Below are 17,880 nucleotides of genomic sequence, written 5' to 3'. Positions count from 1 at the left end.
GCAGGCTTTGGTTAGTGGTTTCAGGGCCAAGAAATGGACTTTAGGGCTTGAAATTCCTGGTTCAAATCCTTGCTTCTTCATCTATTAGCTGTGGGACACCCTGGATAATTTACTTATTTTCTTTCTGCCTGTTTCTATCCGTTCCCTCGCTATCCTCATTAGAGCTGTACTGTCCAGTGTAGCTATTAAAAATTTAAAAAATTGATTTAAAAAATTAAGTAAAATTAAAAATTCAGGGTGTTTTTAGTCTCACATTTCAAGAGCTCAATAGTCATGGGACTAGTAGCTACTATTTTCGAAGAGTAGATACGGAATTTTTTTTCATCACAGAGAAAATTCTACTGGACAGTGTTGCAGAGGTTTGATATCTTTGGCCAAGATACTGAAAATTTCTCTGTCCCAGTTTCCTCATCTGTATAATATAGTATAATAATTATATAGTATAATATGGTATTATAAGGATAATAATTGTATTTGCCTCAGAGGATTGTTTAGAGGGCGGAGATATAAATCTATATAAAACATTGTGTATGGGGCCATCAAATGATAAGTGCCCTCCAAAATGTGGCAGCCAGAAGCTTCATTTTTCTCTTCTGTAAAGAATTGATCAAGGATTGGCAAATAATGGCTCATGGGCCAGATTTGGCTTGAGACTTGTTTTCCTATGGCCTGAAAATGAAGAATGGTTTTTATGTATTTCAATGGTTGGGGGAAAAAAAGAAGAATATTTTGAGATATATAAAAATTGAAGTAGGAGGGGCACCTGGGTGGCTCAGTCGTTAAGCGTCTGCCTTCGGCTCAGGTCATGATCCCAGGGTCCTGGGATCGAGCCCCACATCGGGCTCCCTGCTCCGCGGGAAGCCTGCTTCTCCCTCTCCCACTCCCCCTGCTTGTGTTCCCTCTCTCGCTGTTTCTCTCTCTGTCAAATAAATAAATAAAATCTTTAAAAAAAATTGAAGTAGGAAATTCAAACTTTAGTGTCGCTAAGTAAAATATTGTTGGAACACAGCAATGCCTATTTATTTATATATGGTCTGTGGTTGCTTTTGTGCTCTAGGGGTTAACAAGAAATAATTGTGCCAGAGACCATCTCAGTGGCCATCTCAGTGCTTAGCGCTTTTAAGTGCCACGCTTATCACCATATTATGACATTCCATTAATTCCTTTTTTATTCTTATCAGTGCCAACTTGTCCTGTAAAAACAAGAAAAGTGAATTTCACATGTTATGCTTTTAAGTCACAGTTAAGTGTGGGTTATTTTGTCCTTGAATCATGATGTATTAGATGACGTATTAGTTTCCAGTGGGTGTTATAACAAATTGCCACACAGGTGAGTTCAAACAACACAAATTTGTTCTCTTATAGTCTGACGTGTTTCACTGGGCTGACACCAAGGTGTTGGTAGGGCTGCACTCCCTTCAGAGGGAGGTTCTAGGGGAGAATCTGTTTCCTTCCTTTTTTTCAGCATCTAGAGATTTATTCCTGGCATTCCTTGGCTCATGGCCTCTTCCTCCGTCTTCAAAGCTGGTAGCTAGAATCTTCAAATCTCTCTCTCCTTCCATGGTGACATCACTTTCTGTTTTCCTGCAGTCAAATCTCCCTGTGCCTTCCTCTTATAAGGACACTTGTGATTTAGGGCTCACCTGCATAATCGAGGATAATCTCTCCATCTCAAGATCCTTAACTTAATCACATTGGCAAAGGCCCTTTTGCTGTATAAAATAATGTCCACAGGTTCCAGGGATTAGGATGCAAATATCTTCAAGAGCCATTATTTAGCCCATCACCACATGCTGTCTGGTCCTTGAAGATTCACATTCATTCCACCTGCAAAATACATTCACCGCCATCCCTACATCCCCCAAAGTTGCAACCCATTAGAGCATCAACCCACAGTCCAAAATCGCATCTAAATATCATCAGCACAAAAGTCCCAAATTTCACTATCTAAATCACGTATAGATGAGACTCTGGGTATGATCCATCTTGGGGCAAAATTCTTCTCTCTCTGTGGACTCATGAGACTAGAAAACAAGTTATTTACTCCCAAAATACAATGGTGGGTCAGCCATTACAGTAAAAGTTGGCAGTGTTACTGCCCATATGACATTCTTAAATACCTGGTGGGTCTTCCATGTATGTCATGGGAATTCAGTCCATTAGACAAGAGGGTCCCTCGCAGATCTTTGCTGGAGAATTCTATCTCTATGTTTGCCTTCTGCTGAGATGGTTGAGAAGATCACAGTCACAAGCTTAAGAAAATCCTCTGTGTGAATGAATATGCAGGTTTTTTTGATCCTTCAGAGGCACTAGCAAAAAGTTGCCCAGCCTGCCCCTTGGTTTTTTCTTTAGAACATGCTTTCCTGACAGTGAATCTGTTTTGAGTGTCTTTTGCAACCTGGACAGGCTGAGAATTTCCCAAATCATCAAGATCTAGTCCCTCTTGGCTTATCAGTTCTTTTCTCAATTTGTCTCTTTCCTCTAACATTTTAGTATAAGCAGCAGGAAGAAACCAGGTTGCACCTTTAATACTTTGTTTAGAAATCTCCTTAGCCAAACATCCAAGTTCATTATTTACAGATTCAGATTTTCATACACCTGTAGGAAATCATTCAGCTAAGCTTTCTGTTCTCTATATAGCAAGGACTCCCCTTTCCTCCACTTTCCAAAATGATGTTCCTCACTGACCAGTGGTGAAGTAATTAAATTGTGTTTGATTGCAGGAGCCGAAGAAATGTATCCGGAGAAAATAAACTTGCTTAAGACTTGGAGGATTTCCAGCAAAAGTAGCTGCTTGAAGAGTTGAGGACATTGAGAACAACGCTGTATTCAAAGGGAGGCAAATGATGTCAAATGGTTTTCCTTGGCTCTTGATGAGTCAGTAGATGTTACTGATGCTGCTCAGTTGTTTATTTGGGGAGTTAATGCTAAGTTTGAAGTGACTGAAGAACTGATTACTATGAATATACTATGTGGAACAAATAGGGGTGAAATTTTCTCAAAGAAGTTGAGAATACATTAATTCAGTACAACTGAATGGAATGGAATTCGGTACAACTGACGTGAAGCGGCTCTGCTATGATGTGCTGCAGTTGACAATGGTACAGAGGGCAGAAGAAGGCTTAGCTCGACAAATTTACAAAGCTTGTGAAATTTTAGGTGTGGACAGACGATGGTAATTCACTATCTTATTCATCAGTGGGTAATTTGCAGAAAAAATTTGAATCTATCACGTGCAATTGCCGTAAATAGTGTCAATGGTGAATTTCATTAGCTCTCATAAGTTAATCATTTTCCGATCTGTACATTTTGTCCGAAATGGAAGCTGAGGATTCTGACTTGCTCTACTGCACAGCAGTTCAATGACTTAGCAGTAGTAAAGTTTCATGGGAATTTTTCTTCTAGGGTAGGAGATGTGTTGTCATGTCTGGTACAATGATGGACCCAGGCAGCAAAGGTGGCATTCTGAGCAGTAAAACTGATGTTTGATGACAGGAAACAGTAACTTTGAGCCCCTGTTATGTGAGATATTATCACCGCCTTTCCCCCAAGAATTCTTTTCATTGGTAGACCTATATTACAAAAAATTATACTCTATTATTATCATATCTTGAATTTTGTCAATAATAAAAACTTTGGGGGCGCCTGGGTGGCTCAGTCGTTAAGTGTCTGCCTTCGGCTCAGGTCATGATCCCGGAGTCCTGGGATCGAGCCCCACGTCGGGCTTCCTGCTCGGCGGGAAGCCTGTTTCTCCCTCTCCCACTCCCCCTGCTTGTGTTGCCTCTCTCACTGTCAAATAAATAAATAAATAAATAAATAAATAAATAAATAAATAAATAAATAAATAAAATCTTTAAAAAAAATAATAAAAACTTTGTGGCCATTTGTTTCTCTAATTATATAAGTATTTACATAATATTCTTGACTTTTTTCTCCTGATTCCCAAAGCCAAAAATATTTACCATTGGGCTCTTGCCAGAAAAAGGTAGCTGAGCCCTGATGTAGATAATGCTTCCCACCTCATAGCCTTGTTATGAGTACCAGCTACCCCCAGCTTGGGCAGGGCTCAGGCTTCACAAACTCATATATATGCCTTACCATGGAAATTAGCACTCTCCTTTAAGTACTTTGCAACTAATACACTAAATCCTCATAACAACACTATGACGGAGGCACTACAATTATTTCCATGTTATAGGCAATTAACTTGTGTAGGGAGTTAGGTAACTTCTCGAGATGACCCAGCTGGCAAAGGCCTGAGATAGAAGACTCTAGAGTCTATGCTCTGAGTCAGGGGGTTGAGAATTTTTTTCTGGAAAGAGCTAATAATAAAGATTTTGGGCTTTGGGAACCAGATGGTCTCTGTTGGAACGACTCCATTGTGCTGTTGTAGTGAGAAAGCAACCACAGATTATATGTAAGCAAATGGGTGTGGCTGTGCCTCAGTGAAACTTTAGTTACGAAAACTCTATGTTACGCAATGTTGTCCATCTCATCCATTGATGTCTGTCTGGATCTGGTTGAAACCCTAAGTCCCTCCCTGTAAAAGTGAATTTTTGTGATGTGAAGGGTCTAGTTTGAGCACTGACCATAAACCAAGTGGTCTCTTCTAGACACTGGGTATAAAGCAGTGAGAAAGGAAGCAAAAATCACACCCTCATGGACCTTATGTCCTGGTGAAGGAGACAGACAACAAACACGATAGATAAGCAAAAGGCCTGGCATTCTAGACATTGATATGGAGATGCAATAAGCAGAAACAATGATAAGAAGTGTGTGTGTGTGTGTGTGTGTGTGTGTGTGTGACATTTTAGTGAGGGTCTCCGGGGAAGGTCTCATTGAGAAGGTGACCTTTGAGAAAACACCTGAAGCAAGTAAGAGAGAGAACTGCTGCTGGTGAGTTTTGATCAGAAGGGTGATAGGAAAGTGGTGGCAACCATGTTTCCTTTTGAGTTCCGTTTTCAGGTTCCTTTCCCTGCTCTCTGGCTGTAGGCTGTCAGGGCCTCTTGGGGTAGCAGATGAAGCAAGGGTGGGGTAGATGACAAGGGCCAGGCATGGCTCAGGCCCACTCATGTCTGGGGGCAGGTAGGCAGCCTGAGCAAAGGGGCCCTGGCATTTGCACCTAGAGCTCAGCCCTCCAAACCTTGCTTAGGAAGAAGTCAAGAGAGGCTTCTACTATTTCTATCATGTGGCTCTCCCTTCAGCCTGGCATCCCACACCTTCTACAGCTCAGCACATTCTTCTCCTCTAGATCTAGCCGCCCCCCCCCCCCACTGCCCTGTTCCTTCCATCTGAACCCCTGTGCAGCCAGATCTCACTCTGCCATGAGCACTCCACTAACGTCTCCAAGCACCACGGCACTTGCTGGGGGGCACCCACCACAGGGCTTTATCTAGGTAAGTCCCTTCTAAACAGGAAAGTACCAGATCAGCATTTCCCCATGTGTTGATCCACAACAGTAGGCACAGAGCCGGGACTAGAGTGAGCTGGGTGAGGCCCTAGGATGCACAACGTGGAAGTAGCTACTCATTCGTAGGATCACACAAGCTCAGAGTCGGTGCCTCACCAACCTCACCCCACTCCTGGCCCTGGACGCATATTACATGAAGAAAGAGTCTGTGGTCAAGAAGGATGGAAACGCTGGCTTGCACACATTATCTTATTGCACGATTCTTCCGATCCATTAATAAAGAGTGTGCCTTGAGCATTTCTAAGTGGGAAGGTGGCAGATAAAAGGGGCAGCATGTTCCAAACTGCTCAAACCACAGAACTCCTTCTTATAGGGTAGAGAGATGGCTTTGTTTGCAGAGGGTCTCACACTGGGAAAGAGAGCAGCAGATGCATATTATTTTTCAATATACCTTCTTACATCATTATTTATATGTTCTTTATACAATGCCCAGTCTCCTAAACTAGTCTGACTTATACCCTGAACCAACAGTGCTGACAAATGCACTGCAGAGCATGGGGACCCAGTCAAGAGTCTCAGTCGCTGCTTCCCATGTGAATGGCACTGATAAATGTATGGTTATTTCATCTGCAGAGTATCCCCCCCACCCCCCCACCCCCGCCCCGTTACTCATCCCATGGTAAGGAAATCCAGGGCAGTAGATTATCCACATGTTAAAAGGTCAGAGCTGTGCTGTCCAATATGGTAGCCATCAGCCATGGGCGGTTATTTACATTAAAGTGAATTATAATGAAATAAAGAAATTCAGTTTCTCGGTCCTCATTTCAAGTGCTCAAGAGCCACACATGGCTGGGGGCTACCATACTGGATCATGCAGCGATATAACATTTCCATCCTTGCAGAAAACGCCACTGAACGGCTCTGATGATTTGCCCAGAGCTCCATGGCCTTTTGCAGGCTGGTGTAACGCTAGGAGAGGACTTCTGAGCCAGTGCTCTGGGAGAGGAGCTGCTCCCATGCAACCGAGACTGTGCACCTGAATGGCCCGCAGTCGAAGGAGGGCGGGAGGGACATGATGGTGTAGGCCACTGGCAGGAGGCTGAGGAAGAGCACCAGCAACAGGAGGCCCATGTAGAAGTTGTTGGATCGGGAGGCTTTGAAAACACGTTCGTGGGGGACGTTGCTGCTCATCACTGCCCAGCACTGGAAGTACATGGAGGTCAGCAGGCGCAGCACGTTGATGCCTACCAGTCCTGGAGCATAGAAGGAGCCCATCCTGGAAGGGTAGAAACCACACACCCGGTTGGCCCCACAGCAAGAGAGGCCAGGGAAGGATGACAGGAGGAAATGGGATCGATGGGTTAGGAGCATGAGGCCTCGATGCTTTCCCTGCAGGTCCCGAGGGCAGGGGTCTCCCATTTAATCAGGACATTTATCGCCAAGCCATAGCCACCCATTCCTCAGGAGAGGGAGACCTCCAAGCACCATTAGCTTGGGTTCTGACCACGAGGCACTTGGCAAATTATTTGGCCTCCTGTCTCTTTCTCCGTGGTCCCCCTAAAATAGCAGTGCTGCTCAGAAAAGTATCTGAAGTTCTTAAATGAAGAGAATGGGACACTGGCTTGCAGTGAGCCCTCAGCCTCTTAAAAGTCTTTGGCTGATATTATGCAGCCTTTTCTTCTAACCCCCGCCTCAGAGGAGGGAGCTCCTTGGCTCCTTTCCTCCTCCTCTCCTTCTTCTTTTCTTTTTTTTTTTTTTTAAAGATTTTATTTATTTATTTATTTATTTGACAGAGAGAGAGACAGCGAGAGAGGGAACACAAGCGGGGGGAGTGGGAGAGGGAGAAGCAGGCTCCCCGCAGAGCAGGGAGCCCGATGCGGGACTCGATCCCAGGACCCTGGGATCATGACCTGAGCTGAAGGCAGTCGCTTAACCAACTGAGCCACCCAGGTGCCCCTCTCCTTCTTATTTTCTCCCTCCTTCCTCTTTCTTTCCTTTCCTCCTCTGCTTCTCCTCCCTCTCTCCCTTTTTCCTCCTCCTTTCTCCCCTCTCTACTTCTTCCTTTTTTCCTTCCTCCTTCTCATTCCCCTTCTATCTTCCTCTGTCCCTCTCCTTTCCTCTCTGTCCATGGTAGCACATGGGTGGGCCGGATATAGTCCTGGTTCTCATCTCGTCCTGCCTTCTATTTGTCATCTGAAAGGAGGCAGTGCGGAGGGGCCTGAGGATTTGTCCAGCCACTTCCCCCAGCTAGTTGGGAGGCCAAGCCTGGGATTCCAGTTTTCTGACTCCCCCAATGAGGTGGTCCCCAGACAAAATGCATAGCTCACCAGATCATTCCTTGGTTGAAGATCAAACCGAGTACATTTCCACTAATATCAAACTCAGCGTACGAGGGCTGCAGGGGGAGGCAGACAAAGAGAAAGGAAGTTGTTAGGCATTGGCAAGGCCCCATTCCCAGTCAACTGGCTAAGCCAGGGCCACTCTAGCCCAAAGAGCCTACACTAGTGACCCGAGAGAAACCTTGGCTTCAGGGTTCTGTTTCTTATTTATTTATTTATTTAAGATTTTATTTGTTTATTTGACAGAGAGAGACACAGCGAGAGAGGGAACACAAGCAGGGGGAGTGGGAGAGGGAGAAGCAGGCTTCCCGCAGAGCAGGGAGCCCGATGCGGGGCTCGATGTGGGGCTCGATCCCAGGACCCCGGGACCATGATCTGAGCTGAAGGCAGACGCCCAACCGGTGAGCCACTCAGGTGCCCCAAGTCTTGGGCATTTAAAATTTAACATTTAAAAATATTTTTTAAAACGTCTCATCTGCTGGGTTTTGTGTCCTGGTTAGAAAAATTGTCCTTACCCCAAGATTGTAACTTTATATATGCTTTCTTTTAGAAATTTATGATTTCATTTTTTGATTCATTTTTCAGTGATGAAAACTTTGATTTACCTACAATTTGTGTATTTAGGTGAAATGGGTGAGAGATATAGTCCCTCCCCCAGTGGTCAACCAGTTGTCTCCACCCTTTGTTATATAATCCTTCCTTTCCCACTGGGTTGAAAGACTGCCTTTATCTTTTTTTTTATTATTCTTATGTTAATCCCCTACATTACATCATTAGTTTTAGATGTAGTGTTCCATGACTCATTGTTTGTGCATAACACCCAGTGCTCCATGCAGAACGTGCCCTCCTCAATACCCACCACCAGGCTAACCCATCCTCCCACCCCCCTCCCCTCTAGAACCCTCAGTTTGTTTTTCAGAGTCCATCGTCTCTCATGCATGGTTCGTAAGACTGCCTTTATCTTAAACTAAATTTCCACATAGATTATTTCATATAGATTGTATTTCTGGATTTTCTGTTCTGTTCCATTGATAACTTTGGCTATTCCCTAGTACCAGTTTTGATTATTATAGCTTCATAATATATTCTAATATAACAGTAGGTCTAGTCCCTTTCATTTTGCTGTCTTACAATTTTTCCTGGCTATTTCCACATGTTTATTTTTAGAATGAACTTTAGTATTATTTGGGGATCTTGTTGAACTTATAAATTAATTTGAGGGCAATGACATCTTAGCAGTTTCCTGTTGTCCTATTAAAGATGGCATCCTCTTTTTTTTTTTTTTTTAAGATTTTATTTATTTATTTGCGAGAGAGAGAATGAGAGACAGAGAGCATGAGAGGGAGGAGGGTCAGAGGGAGAAGCAGACTCCCTGCTGAGCAGGGAGCCCGATGCGGGACTCGATCCCGGGACCCCAGGATCATGACCTGAGCCGAAGGCAGTTGCTTAACCAACTGAGCCACCCAGGCGCCCAAAGATGGCATCCTCTTTGAGCATGAGGTTCATTCACCCTTGTTCTCAGATGAGATTGCGAAATTTTCCTCACCGTGAGGAGGAGGTGAGTAGGCTCGTGTAAAATTGTGGCTGGTGACTAAAAGGAAAAAAAAATATGACAGAAACCTGTACTGGAGCCCTTACCTAGGTCAGCTACCCTACTGCAGGTCACGATGAAGAAGACACAGGTAAACAAGATATGGAGCTCAGTTAAGGGGAAGTGTCCCCCAGCCCCCCAAACAACAGTGACTAATAGGGTCAGGGAGTGAGATGTTGTGGAAGAGACACACATAGGACAGATGAGGCCAGACATTCTGCCATATCACAGAGGGCCACCACAGAGAGGAAATGACACACATTTAGAATGAGCAGTTTCCCAGGTCGGGGGTGGGGGTTGGAGAGAAGAGTGTCCCAGGTGGAGGGAATAAGTCCAAAGAGGTTTCTCAAAGCATAATCCAGAAGACAGCACCGATGGTTACTGTGTTCTTGGTTTCTTCCAAGACTTTCTGAAACATTCACATCCACATCTGCCCTCTCCCACCCCAGGATTTCATTACAATCTCAAAAATTAAGAACTACCACTTCCAGGGCACCTGGGTGGCTCAGTCGGTTAAGCGTCTGTCTTCGGCTCAGGTCATGATCTCAGGGTCCTGGGATTGAGCCACAAGTCAGGCTCCCTGCCCCCACCATTTGTGCTCGCTCTCACGGTCTCTCTCTCTCAAATAAATAAATAAAATCTTAAAAAAAAAAAAAAAGAACTACCATTTTGCCTTATCCACTTTGGTTACCTTTCCTATCATTTGCTCAGTGTGGACTCCAAAGGATGGTGCTCTTTGCCTTCCCTAATGAAAGTTGATGCCACTTTGGCATTTCTCTACTACCGTCTGCTTAGCACCGAAGCATGTGAACTACCTTTCTCAAGGCCAAATGCCTCCATTTCCCAGAGAGGAAGGTCACATTGTTAATTACATGGGGAAAAAGTGGAGTTTTCTTCTAGGAAGGCAAATAGGACACTGAAAGGAAATACAGAGGAAATGCTTCACTACTTTGCAGAGCAGAGAGTGACATCAATTATCCAAACGAATGCCCAGGAATGCATCTGACTATATCAGATAGGATGGTTGCGACGCCGCTCTGCAGGATGTTCATGAAACCGTGACCTACAAATCCAGCCTCCAGGTCCCAGCACCAGCAGTAGTTCATGAACCGGACAAAACAAGCCCGCAGGAAGTCCCCCAGCAGGATGGTGATGTACGTTACCAGCATGTCAGACACCGTCAGCCTCATGAATTCCTGCAGGGGGGAGCACAGGAAAAGGTCATGGTCAGGGTCAAATCTTGTCCACTTTTCCCAGTTGACTGCAGCCATGCAAAGTCTTCCCCACCCACCCGAATCTTCTCTCTGACCTGCTGGTTCTTGGTGGCAGAGAGGTGGTGCCAGAAAAAGGACCCCAGGCTTTGGAAAATGCTTATTTTTAGGTCCCAGCCTTACAAGTTACAAATCATATTGCTTTTGGAATAGTCTCTGAGCCTCTCAAAGCTGATAATGATATCAACCTTGCAGGGTTATTGGGAAGCTTAGTGATTATGCATGCAAATTGCCTGGCACATTGGCAGTGCCCAATGTAGGGTAGTTATCAGCACTATTGCACAGAGAGGGTTTCTGAAGGCTCCCTCCTTGCTTCCTCCACCTCCTCTGAAATGTAGCTGCCCCTAGCTAAGACTGAATCTGACCATCGTCCCTGTGGACAAGAGCCAGCATTCTTCATCTCCTGCTAATTGGATTTTTGGCTTGTTATACAGAGATAATAGTGCAGGTTTTTTCATGAGCCACATAGTGGAAGAGCCAAAAGCAAAGTTTTCTCTGCTTTATAGAGTGTATATAATTTATTAATTAAAAAAATGGAAAAGATCTACCAGGGATCATCATAACCTTTAAGACATCTATCAAATAGCCTTGGAGTGCCTAGAGGGCCTAGGGTCTGCTTTATTCATTTTTGTATCCTTCAGGATGATTAATGAATATTTGCTGGATGAACGGCTGTTGAGTTTTCAGGATTATCCTTCAATAAGAATTCAAGTTAATGCTCCTAAGTAACAGACAAGTCAACATGTATCAGGCCTCTACTTCTGTGTAAGGTTATGCTCTGGGACCTGGGGTGGAGGTGGTGGAGGATACAGGTGAGCAGGATGTAACAGCTCAAACCCATCATTACTGACAAGTTAGAAAGAGACAAGCTTTAATCAGTGTTGGGAACAGTGATGGGCATTCAGGGAAGAGGGCAAGAGAGACGCCTCTCAAGGGCGTGAGATAGGAAATGAGAAATCCTATTGCGAAATATTCCGAAGGAACCACGTAGGTAATGAACTCTCTTTTGCCTTCTAAGGAGGGTGGGTTTTATTGACTTGAAGACTCTCTCTCTGTTATACCCTGTGATGGCTTTAGAAATGCAGGAGTTAGGGAAGCCGGTTTGCTTTGTACATTAATGAAGAGGAGGATTTCAAGAGTATGGGGGAATGTGGACTGGAGGAGACCAGAAATGGTGAGTCTGAGCCCTCCATGGAGGACCTGGGGAGAAAAGGCCCCCAGGACCCCGGGAGAAGGACACTCTGCTACAGGAAAATATCTGCTGGTGGATTTATAGGCAGGGTTTGATGGACTGTGTGATGTAATCTCTTCCTTCATTGTACTTCACCATCCTCAGTTAAAAACACTGCTTTCTAGTGCTCTATGTGATTGGGTTCTTCAGGGAACTCATGAAGAAGTAATAAACTCTGCATCTCAGTGTGGTGGCATATGAAAGAAAACCCTGTGCAGGAGATGGAGTTGAGGAAGAGAAGGCAGCTGATCCCCGTGTTACCTGTGAATTCTTCAAGTTTCTGCCTAGGAAGGCAAAGAACATTAGCCTTTGAAGTCCATACTGTGCAAGCTACAGGAATAATGGTGACAGTGCATAAGGAGAAATGGAAGTTGTTAATTTTTGAGACTAATGAAAACCATTAATTCTCTTTACAAAGATGCACAGATGCATATATACACAAATCCTGCATCCAATTTTTAGGAGTATTTATTCCTTATTTCAAGGTGGAGAAACTCAGGCTTTCAGTGAAATTTGCAGTAAGACTCTAAATGAATCCAAGTGGTATTAGGCTGATGAATGGAGCATGTGGAAAAATATGTGGGATGCTGAAAAAAAATGAGAAAGAGAAAAGGTAGACGTTTCCTAAGAAATACTGGCTTGACATTTTGGTGGCTTAAAAATAGAAACATCACGAAAGAAATAACAAAGAACTGAGAACAGAGATCACTTTTGCAGGAGAGCATAACTACTCACAATGCCCACGGCTGTCTCCCAGCAAGAACCCCGGGGCACATCTGCAGGGTGCAGGGGTGGCCGGGGGACACTCTCGTTCCAACCTGAGGAGTTGTAATAGTTAAACAGTGTCCAGTGAGTGATGTTCTTTATAGTCTCTTCATTAGAAAGCTAGAATAGAAGATGGAGATGTGGGGTTGGAAGGAGCCAGGGATGGTTCAACTGTTTCCATGGGAACAACAATTAAAGCCAGAACATGCCACCATTCTACCACATAGCTTCTGCCCTACCCCTCAGCAGTCTCTACAGAAATGCCCTCCCCAGCCTTTCAGTCTATACAGGAGAGGGGGGCATTTGGCTGATGTCCTTGGGTGTTTTCCATGAAGTTCTTTTCTAAGTTATTATCTGTCCATCCATCCATCCATCTATCCATCCAACCATCTTCCAGTCATTCATTCATTCTTCTTCTTTTTTTAAAAGATTTTATTTATTTATTTGACAGAGAGATAGAGAGCACAAGTAGGCAGAGTGGCAGGTAGAGGGAGGGGGAGAAGCAGGCTCCCTGCTGAGCAGGGACCGCCGATGCAGGGCTCCATCCCAGGACCCCGGGATCATGACCCGAACAGAAGGAAGACGCTCAACCGACTGAGCCACGCAGGCGCCCCTCATTCTTCTTTTGAGAGTAATATTTTTCAGGGTCTATTCTGGGCAGGTAAGGTAGTGGTGACACAAGAGTGAAAAAGAGAGACAGCCTCCCTCAGAAAGTTCACAGTCTAGGAGGTGACAAAGATGAACAATTATAAAATAGAGTGATAAGAGCTATGGGAAATACTCTCTGGGGACCAAGGAAATCCACATCAGACCATGGGGCCACAGAGAACTTCCTGGAGGCAATGACATCTGAGACAAAACCTCAGGGAGGGTTAGTCAATGAGACAAACATGGGGAGAAGCGTGGAGAGACAGGCAAGAGAAAATTCTGTCCCATGGAGGAAATGTGAGGCTCAGGAGAGAACAGCTCACTGGGGTAGGAGGAAAACCAGAGATGAAGGTGGAGGGGTAGGCGAGTGACTTCCATACTTAGAATCTTCCAATAGTTTTCTGTTAAACTCAGGTAAAAGTTCATACAGCTAAATAATGAGGAGGAAGGGGTGGGGAAGAGGACCATCATCATCTGACCCTTTCCTTAGGTTCATTTCCCCCTTTTTCCCTCCACTCCAATCTTTGGCATCCTGCAGTTCCTTGTTTGCACCAGCTGTTCCCTCTGCTTTTTCCAATGTCTGGTAAGACTCCCCAGGTTGGGCGGGGGAAATCTGGAGTCCCTCTGTGGACTGCCATGCTTCCCTGAGCTTGCCCCCACTGAAGCACATGCCACAGCATGCTGTATTGAATGAGTCTGTCTCCCAGCCTAGATGTGAATACCCTTGGAACAGGACTATGTCTTGCTGTCTGCTGTACCCTCAGGGCCTGACATAGTGGGTGCTCCATAACCATCTAGTGACCGGTGATGGAAGGTTGGGTCAACCATGACATATCATGTCAATGAACACTTACTTGGCTGGTAAACATTTATGGCAGCTATGATGCAATATAGGAAAGGCTGCAGATAAAATATTAAGGATACCAAATGACATGTATATGATGTAAAAAAGACTACCTAAGAAAAAAGACAGTAAAGACCTGTAGCAAAATATTAACAGTGGTTGTCTTTGGCTCATAGGATTCTGGGGATATAGATATATCTTTTTCTTCACTGTACTTCTCTCAATTTTCTAAAATTTCTTTAGTTAATAGGAATTACGTATAAGGAAATTATAGTTGAAAAAGGAAATTTGGTGGGCACCAGGGATTGGGGGAGTTTGTGGTCTTTACCTTGAGGTGAATATCATCCATCAGGGCCAAGAGAAATGTGTAGAGGTTCCCCAGGAAGAGTGCAAAGATGCGTCCCAGCTGCCACTTCAGTCCAATGCGTGGGTGATAATTCTCCAGGGCAGCAATGGTTTCAAACAAAGGGGGGCAAAACATACCAAGCAGGGACATCACAATTTCTACCTGAGAAATCAGGAAAGCCTGGATTACTCGTGTCATCAATATCACTTGCTTCGCCACCATCTCTGTACCCCCCAGGGCCATGCATCTCCATCTCCTTGTTGACTCCTCCTCTGCCTCTGGAGATGCTCTCAGGTCTCCACAACTTGCTGTATGACCTTGGCTAAGGCACCAATATGCCTGGAGCAGTCAGCATATATCCCACATATCATAACTCTGTGACTGGTTGCCATCATGATTGTTGCTATCAGTACTGATAAAAATAGCAATTTTTCTTTTTTTTTTTAAAGATTTTATTTATTTATTTCAGACACACACACACACACACAGAGAATGAGTGGGGGAGAGGGGCAGAGAGAGAAGCAGGCTCCTGGCTGAGCAAGGAGCCTGACACGGGACTCGATCCCAGGACCCTGGGATCATGACCTGAGCCGAAGGCAGATGCTTAATCGACTGAGCCACCCAGGCGCCCCAAAATAGCAAATTTTCTTTGAGAAATAAATGAGTTAACATATGGAACAGTGCTTTGTGTTCTGTAAAAGTCATGAGCTGGGCAAGAGTCACTATGGTAGCTCTTATCTCAGGAACATGGAAGACAGGAAGCTGAGATCACAGAAGGGAACTAACAGCAGAGGGATGTGGTAAAGTGTATGGCATCTGGAGTCAATTCTCTGGGTTTGAGCCCCAGCTCCATCACTTGCTGGCTTTGTAACTTAGGAAAAGTTATATAACTTCTCTGAGTTTCTTGTTTCTTCATGTGTAAAGTGGGAATGACAGTTCTTGTTGTGAGAGTCAGAAGAGATCGTGGACATAAGTCTACTAGCCTAGAGCCTGGTAAGCACTAAATTTTGGCTCCAATTTTGGGAGAATCCTGACTCGTATAACTGAACCTGATCATGGTAGAACTTTTTTTTTTTTTTGTAACTAAAACTGCTTATTTAGTGGAGAGTAAATCCTTGAACTGCTGACCAAAGTGCAGGTGGGTCAAATCTTCTGGGCTGGTTCTGACTCCCTTATACGCTATCACACTGACTGTTGGCTTGCCTTCTTACCACTTTCACACCTGCTCATGCAGTGCTTCACATCGGGAGGGCCATCGCCACACCACATCCACCACTGCCCTTCTTCACATGTTTGTTTAATGCATAGCCTAATTCCTGCCTTTGCCACAAAATCCCCCTGCCTCTCCAGCTCACAAAGAACTCTCCACCTGCCACACCTCTGTAACCCAAAATGTCTTAGTTGATCACTATTCCTGCCCACTGCTGTTTGTGCTTTGGTTTATTCTTGTCAAGTCTGCTTCCTAAGGAAACTGCAATCCACTTAAGGGCAGAATCCATCTCAGGCATCTTTTGGATCCCCCTATTAGTTTGGTGACCTGATGTTTTAGATAAGTTAATTGTAAGTAGCATGTAGCTTAAAAAAATTCATTGTGATTATTATTGCCTTTAATTTTTAAAAGATTTTATTTATTTACTAGAGAGTGAGAGTGAAAGAGAGAGCACAGAGGGAGAGGGAGAAGCAGATCCCTGCTGAGCAAGGAGCCCGATGTGGGGCTTGATCCCAGGACCCTGGGATCATGACCTGAGCTGAAGGCAGATGCTTAACCAACTGTGCCACACAGGCGCCCCTATTATTGCTTTTAAACTGTAGCTTTAATCCATTTACATTTATTGTAATCACTGACATTAATTCTATCTGATTTTATGCTTTCCATTTGTCCTACCAGTTGCACATTTCTTTTTTTATCCTTTTTTGCTTCATGGGAAGAGATAGATTTTCTTATTATTTAATTTATTTAGCTCATGATTCTGTGGGTCCGTATTTTTTCTCTGGGCTTAGGTAGGTGGTTCTTTTGCTGGCCTCACGTGGATTCATTCATGTATCTATGGTCAGCTGATGGTTGATGGCTTCATTCATATGTCTGGTAGTTGACTGGCTATCGTGGAGAGTGATGAGATAACTGGGCCATGTGTCTCTCATCATTCAACAGGCTAGCCTGGAACTGTTCACATGGTGGAGGTCTCAGGGTTTCCAAGAGGGCAAGTTCCAATACACAAGCATTTTTCAAGTCTGCTTATATCATGGTTGCTATTGTCTCATTGCTAAAGCAACTCACATGGTTAAACTAGCTGGATTCCAAGGGTGGGGAAATAGATTCTACCTCTTGATGAAAGAAGCTAGAAAATCATATTGCAAAGAAATATAGGATTATAAGAAGGGGAAGAACTTGTAGCCATTTTGCCAACTACTAAAGATATTAAATTTTCAAGAGATTTATGAGTTCAATATAATCACAATGAAACTTTAATGAGTTTTATTGTGAATCTTGATAAGAGAACTCACTCTGCCAGACATCAAGACATACTTCAAGGCCATAGTTTATCAGTGTATTTTTTAGTGCAGGAACAGATAAATAAACCAATGGAATAGAATAGAGAGCCCAGACTCACACTCACACATTAACAGATACTTGATTTATGATGTATGGCACCGTAGAGCTGTGAAGAAAAGATCACCTTTTTAATAGTGGGTGCTAAGACAACTTACTATTCAGTTGACTGACATGCTAATTATAATCCAGCCTTGACAACCTATAAAAGCCTAATAAGAGGTGACTCTTTGTTCAAACTTAACTGGAAAGGGATGTAATTTCACTTTTTAAAACATGTCTTATAATCCAGATTTTCAGTAATTCAGCTGAATTGCATAGGAACCAGTATAATTTCCATGTTTGCCCTCAGTATTCACTTCTACAGAGATGTCCTTTTTACCTCATTTCTTTCATACCAGCTGACATTTTGCATTTTGGAGAATTCCTGGGATCGTTTCACCACAAAGTAAATGAGGTACCCACTTCCACACAAACAGCAGATGATAAGAAAGTTGGCCAGGACCCGGAGAAATCTTGTCAGATGGATATTTTCTTCTTTGTTACTCTCTTGTTCATCCACTATTGATTCCTTAATGTGTGGAAATAAGATGTGAATAATGACAGGCCAGGAACCAATGGGAACCATCATTGTTGGCTTCCTGAGATGACTACTTACTATATTTTCATAAATGAAATAATACAGAGGAGGTAGGGCAGAGCACTCTTGCCCTATGGGGAATTATTTTCTTTTTTCTGTTTTTTAAAGATTTATTTATCTATTTTTAGAGAGAGAGCGAGAGCACACAAGAGGTGGGGAGGGGCTGAGGGAGAGGGAGAGGGAGAGAGAGAATCTCAAGCGGACTCCACACCCAGCACGGAGCCCCACGTGGGGCCCAATGAGG

At 44.0% G+C, this 17,880-nt stretch overlaps 1 protein-coding gene across 1 annotated transcript in view; it reads right to left on the bottom strand.

Moving 5' to 3' along the window:
* Positions 1 to 17,880, bottom strand: part of TMC2 (transmembrane channel like 2) — a 61,709-nt gene that overhangs the window by 8,035 nt on the left and 35,794 nt on the right. The window contains exons 10-15 of the mRNA XM_081832283.1: positions 17,379 to 17,567; positions 14,428 to 14,607; positions 12,578 to 12,727; positions 10,408 to 10,536; positions 7,738 to 7,805; positions 6,447 to 6,686 (exon numbers count right to left, since the gene is read on the bottom strand). Coding sequence (XP_081688409.1) covers positions 6,447 to 6,686; positions 7,738 to 7,805; positions 10,408 to 10,536; positions 12,578 to 12,727; positions 14,428 to 14,607; positions 17,379 to 17,567 — 956 coding nt within the window. The remainder of the gene's footprint in view (positions 1 to 6,446; positions 6,687 to 7,737; positions 7,806 to 10,407; positions 10,537 to 12,577; positions 12,728 to 14,427; positions 14,608 to 17,378; positions 17,568 to 17,880) is intronic.

The sequence above is a fragment of the Leptonychotes weddellii genome, chromosome 10 (genome assembly GCF_054177405.1).
Source record: "Leptonychotes weddellii isolate Sample4059 chromosome 10, ASM5417740v2, whole genome shotgun sequence".
NCBI classification, from domain to species: Eukaryota; Metazoa; Chordata; class Mammalia; order Carnivora; family Phocidae; genus Leptonychotes; species Leptonychotes weddellii.
Note: the sequence above shows the minus strand (reverse complement) of the source record. Positions and strands in the feature narration are given on the sequence as shown.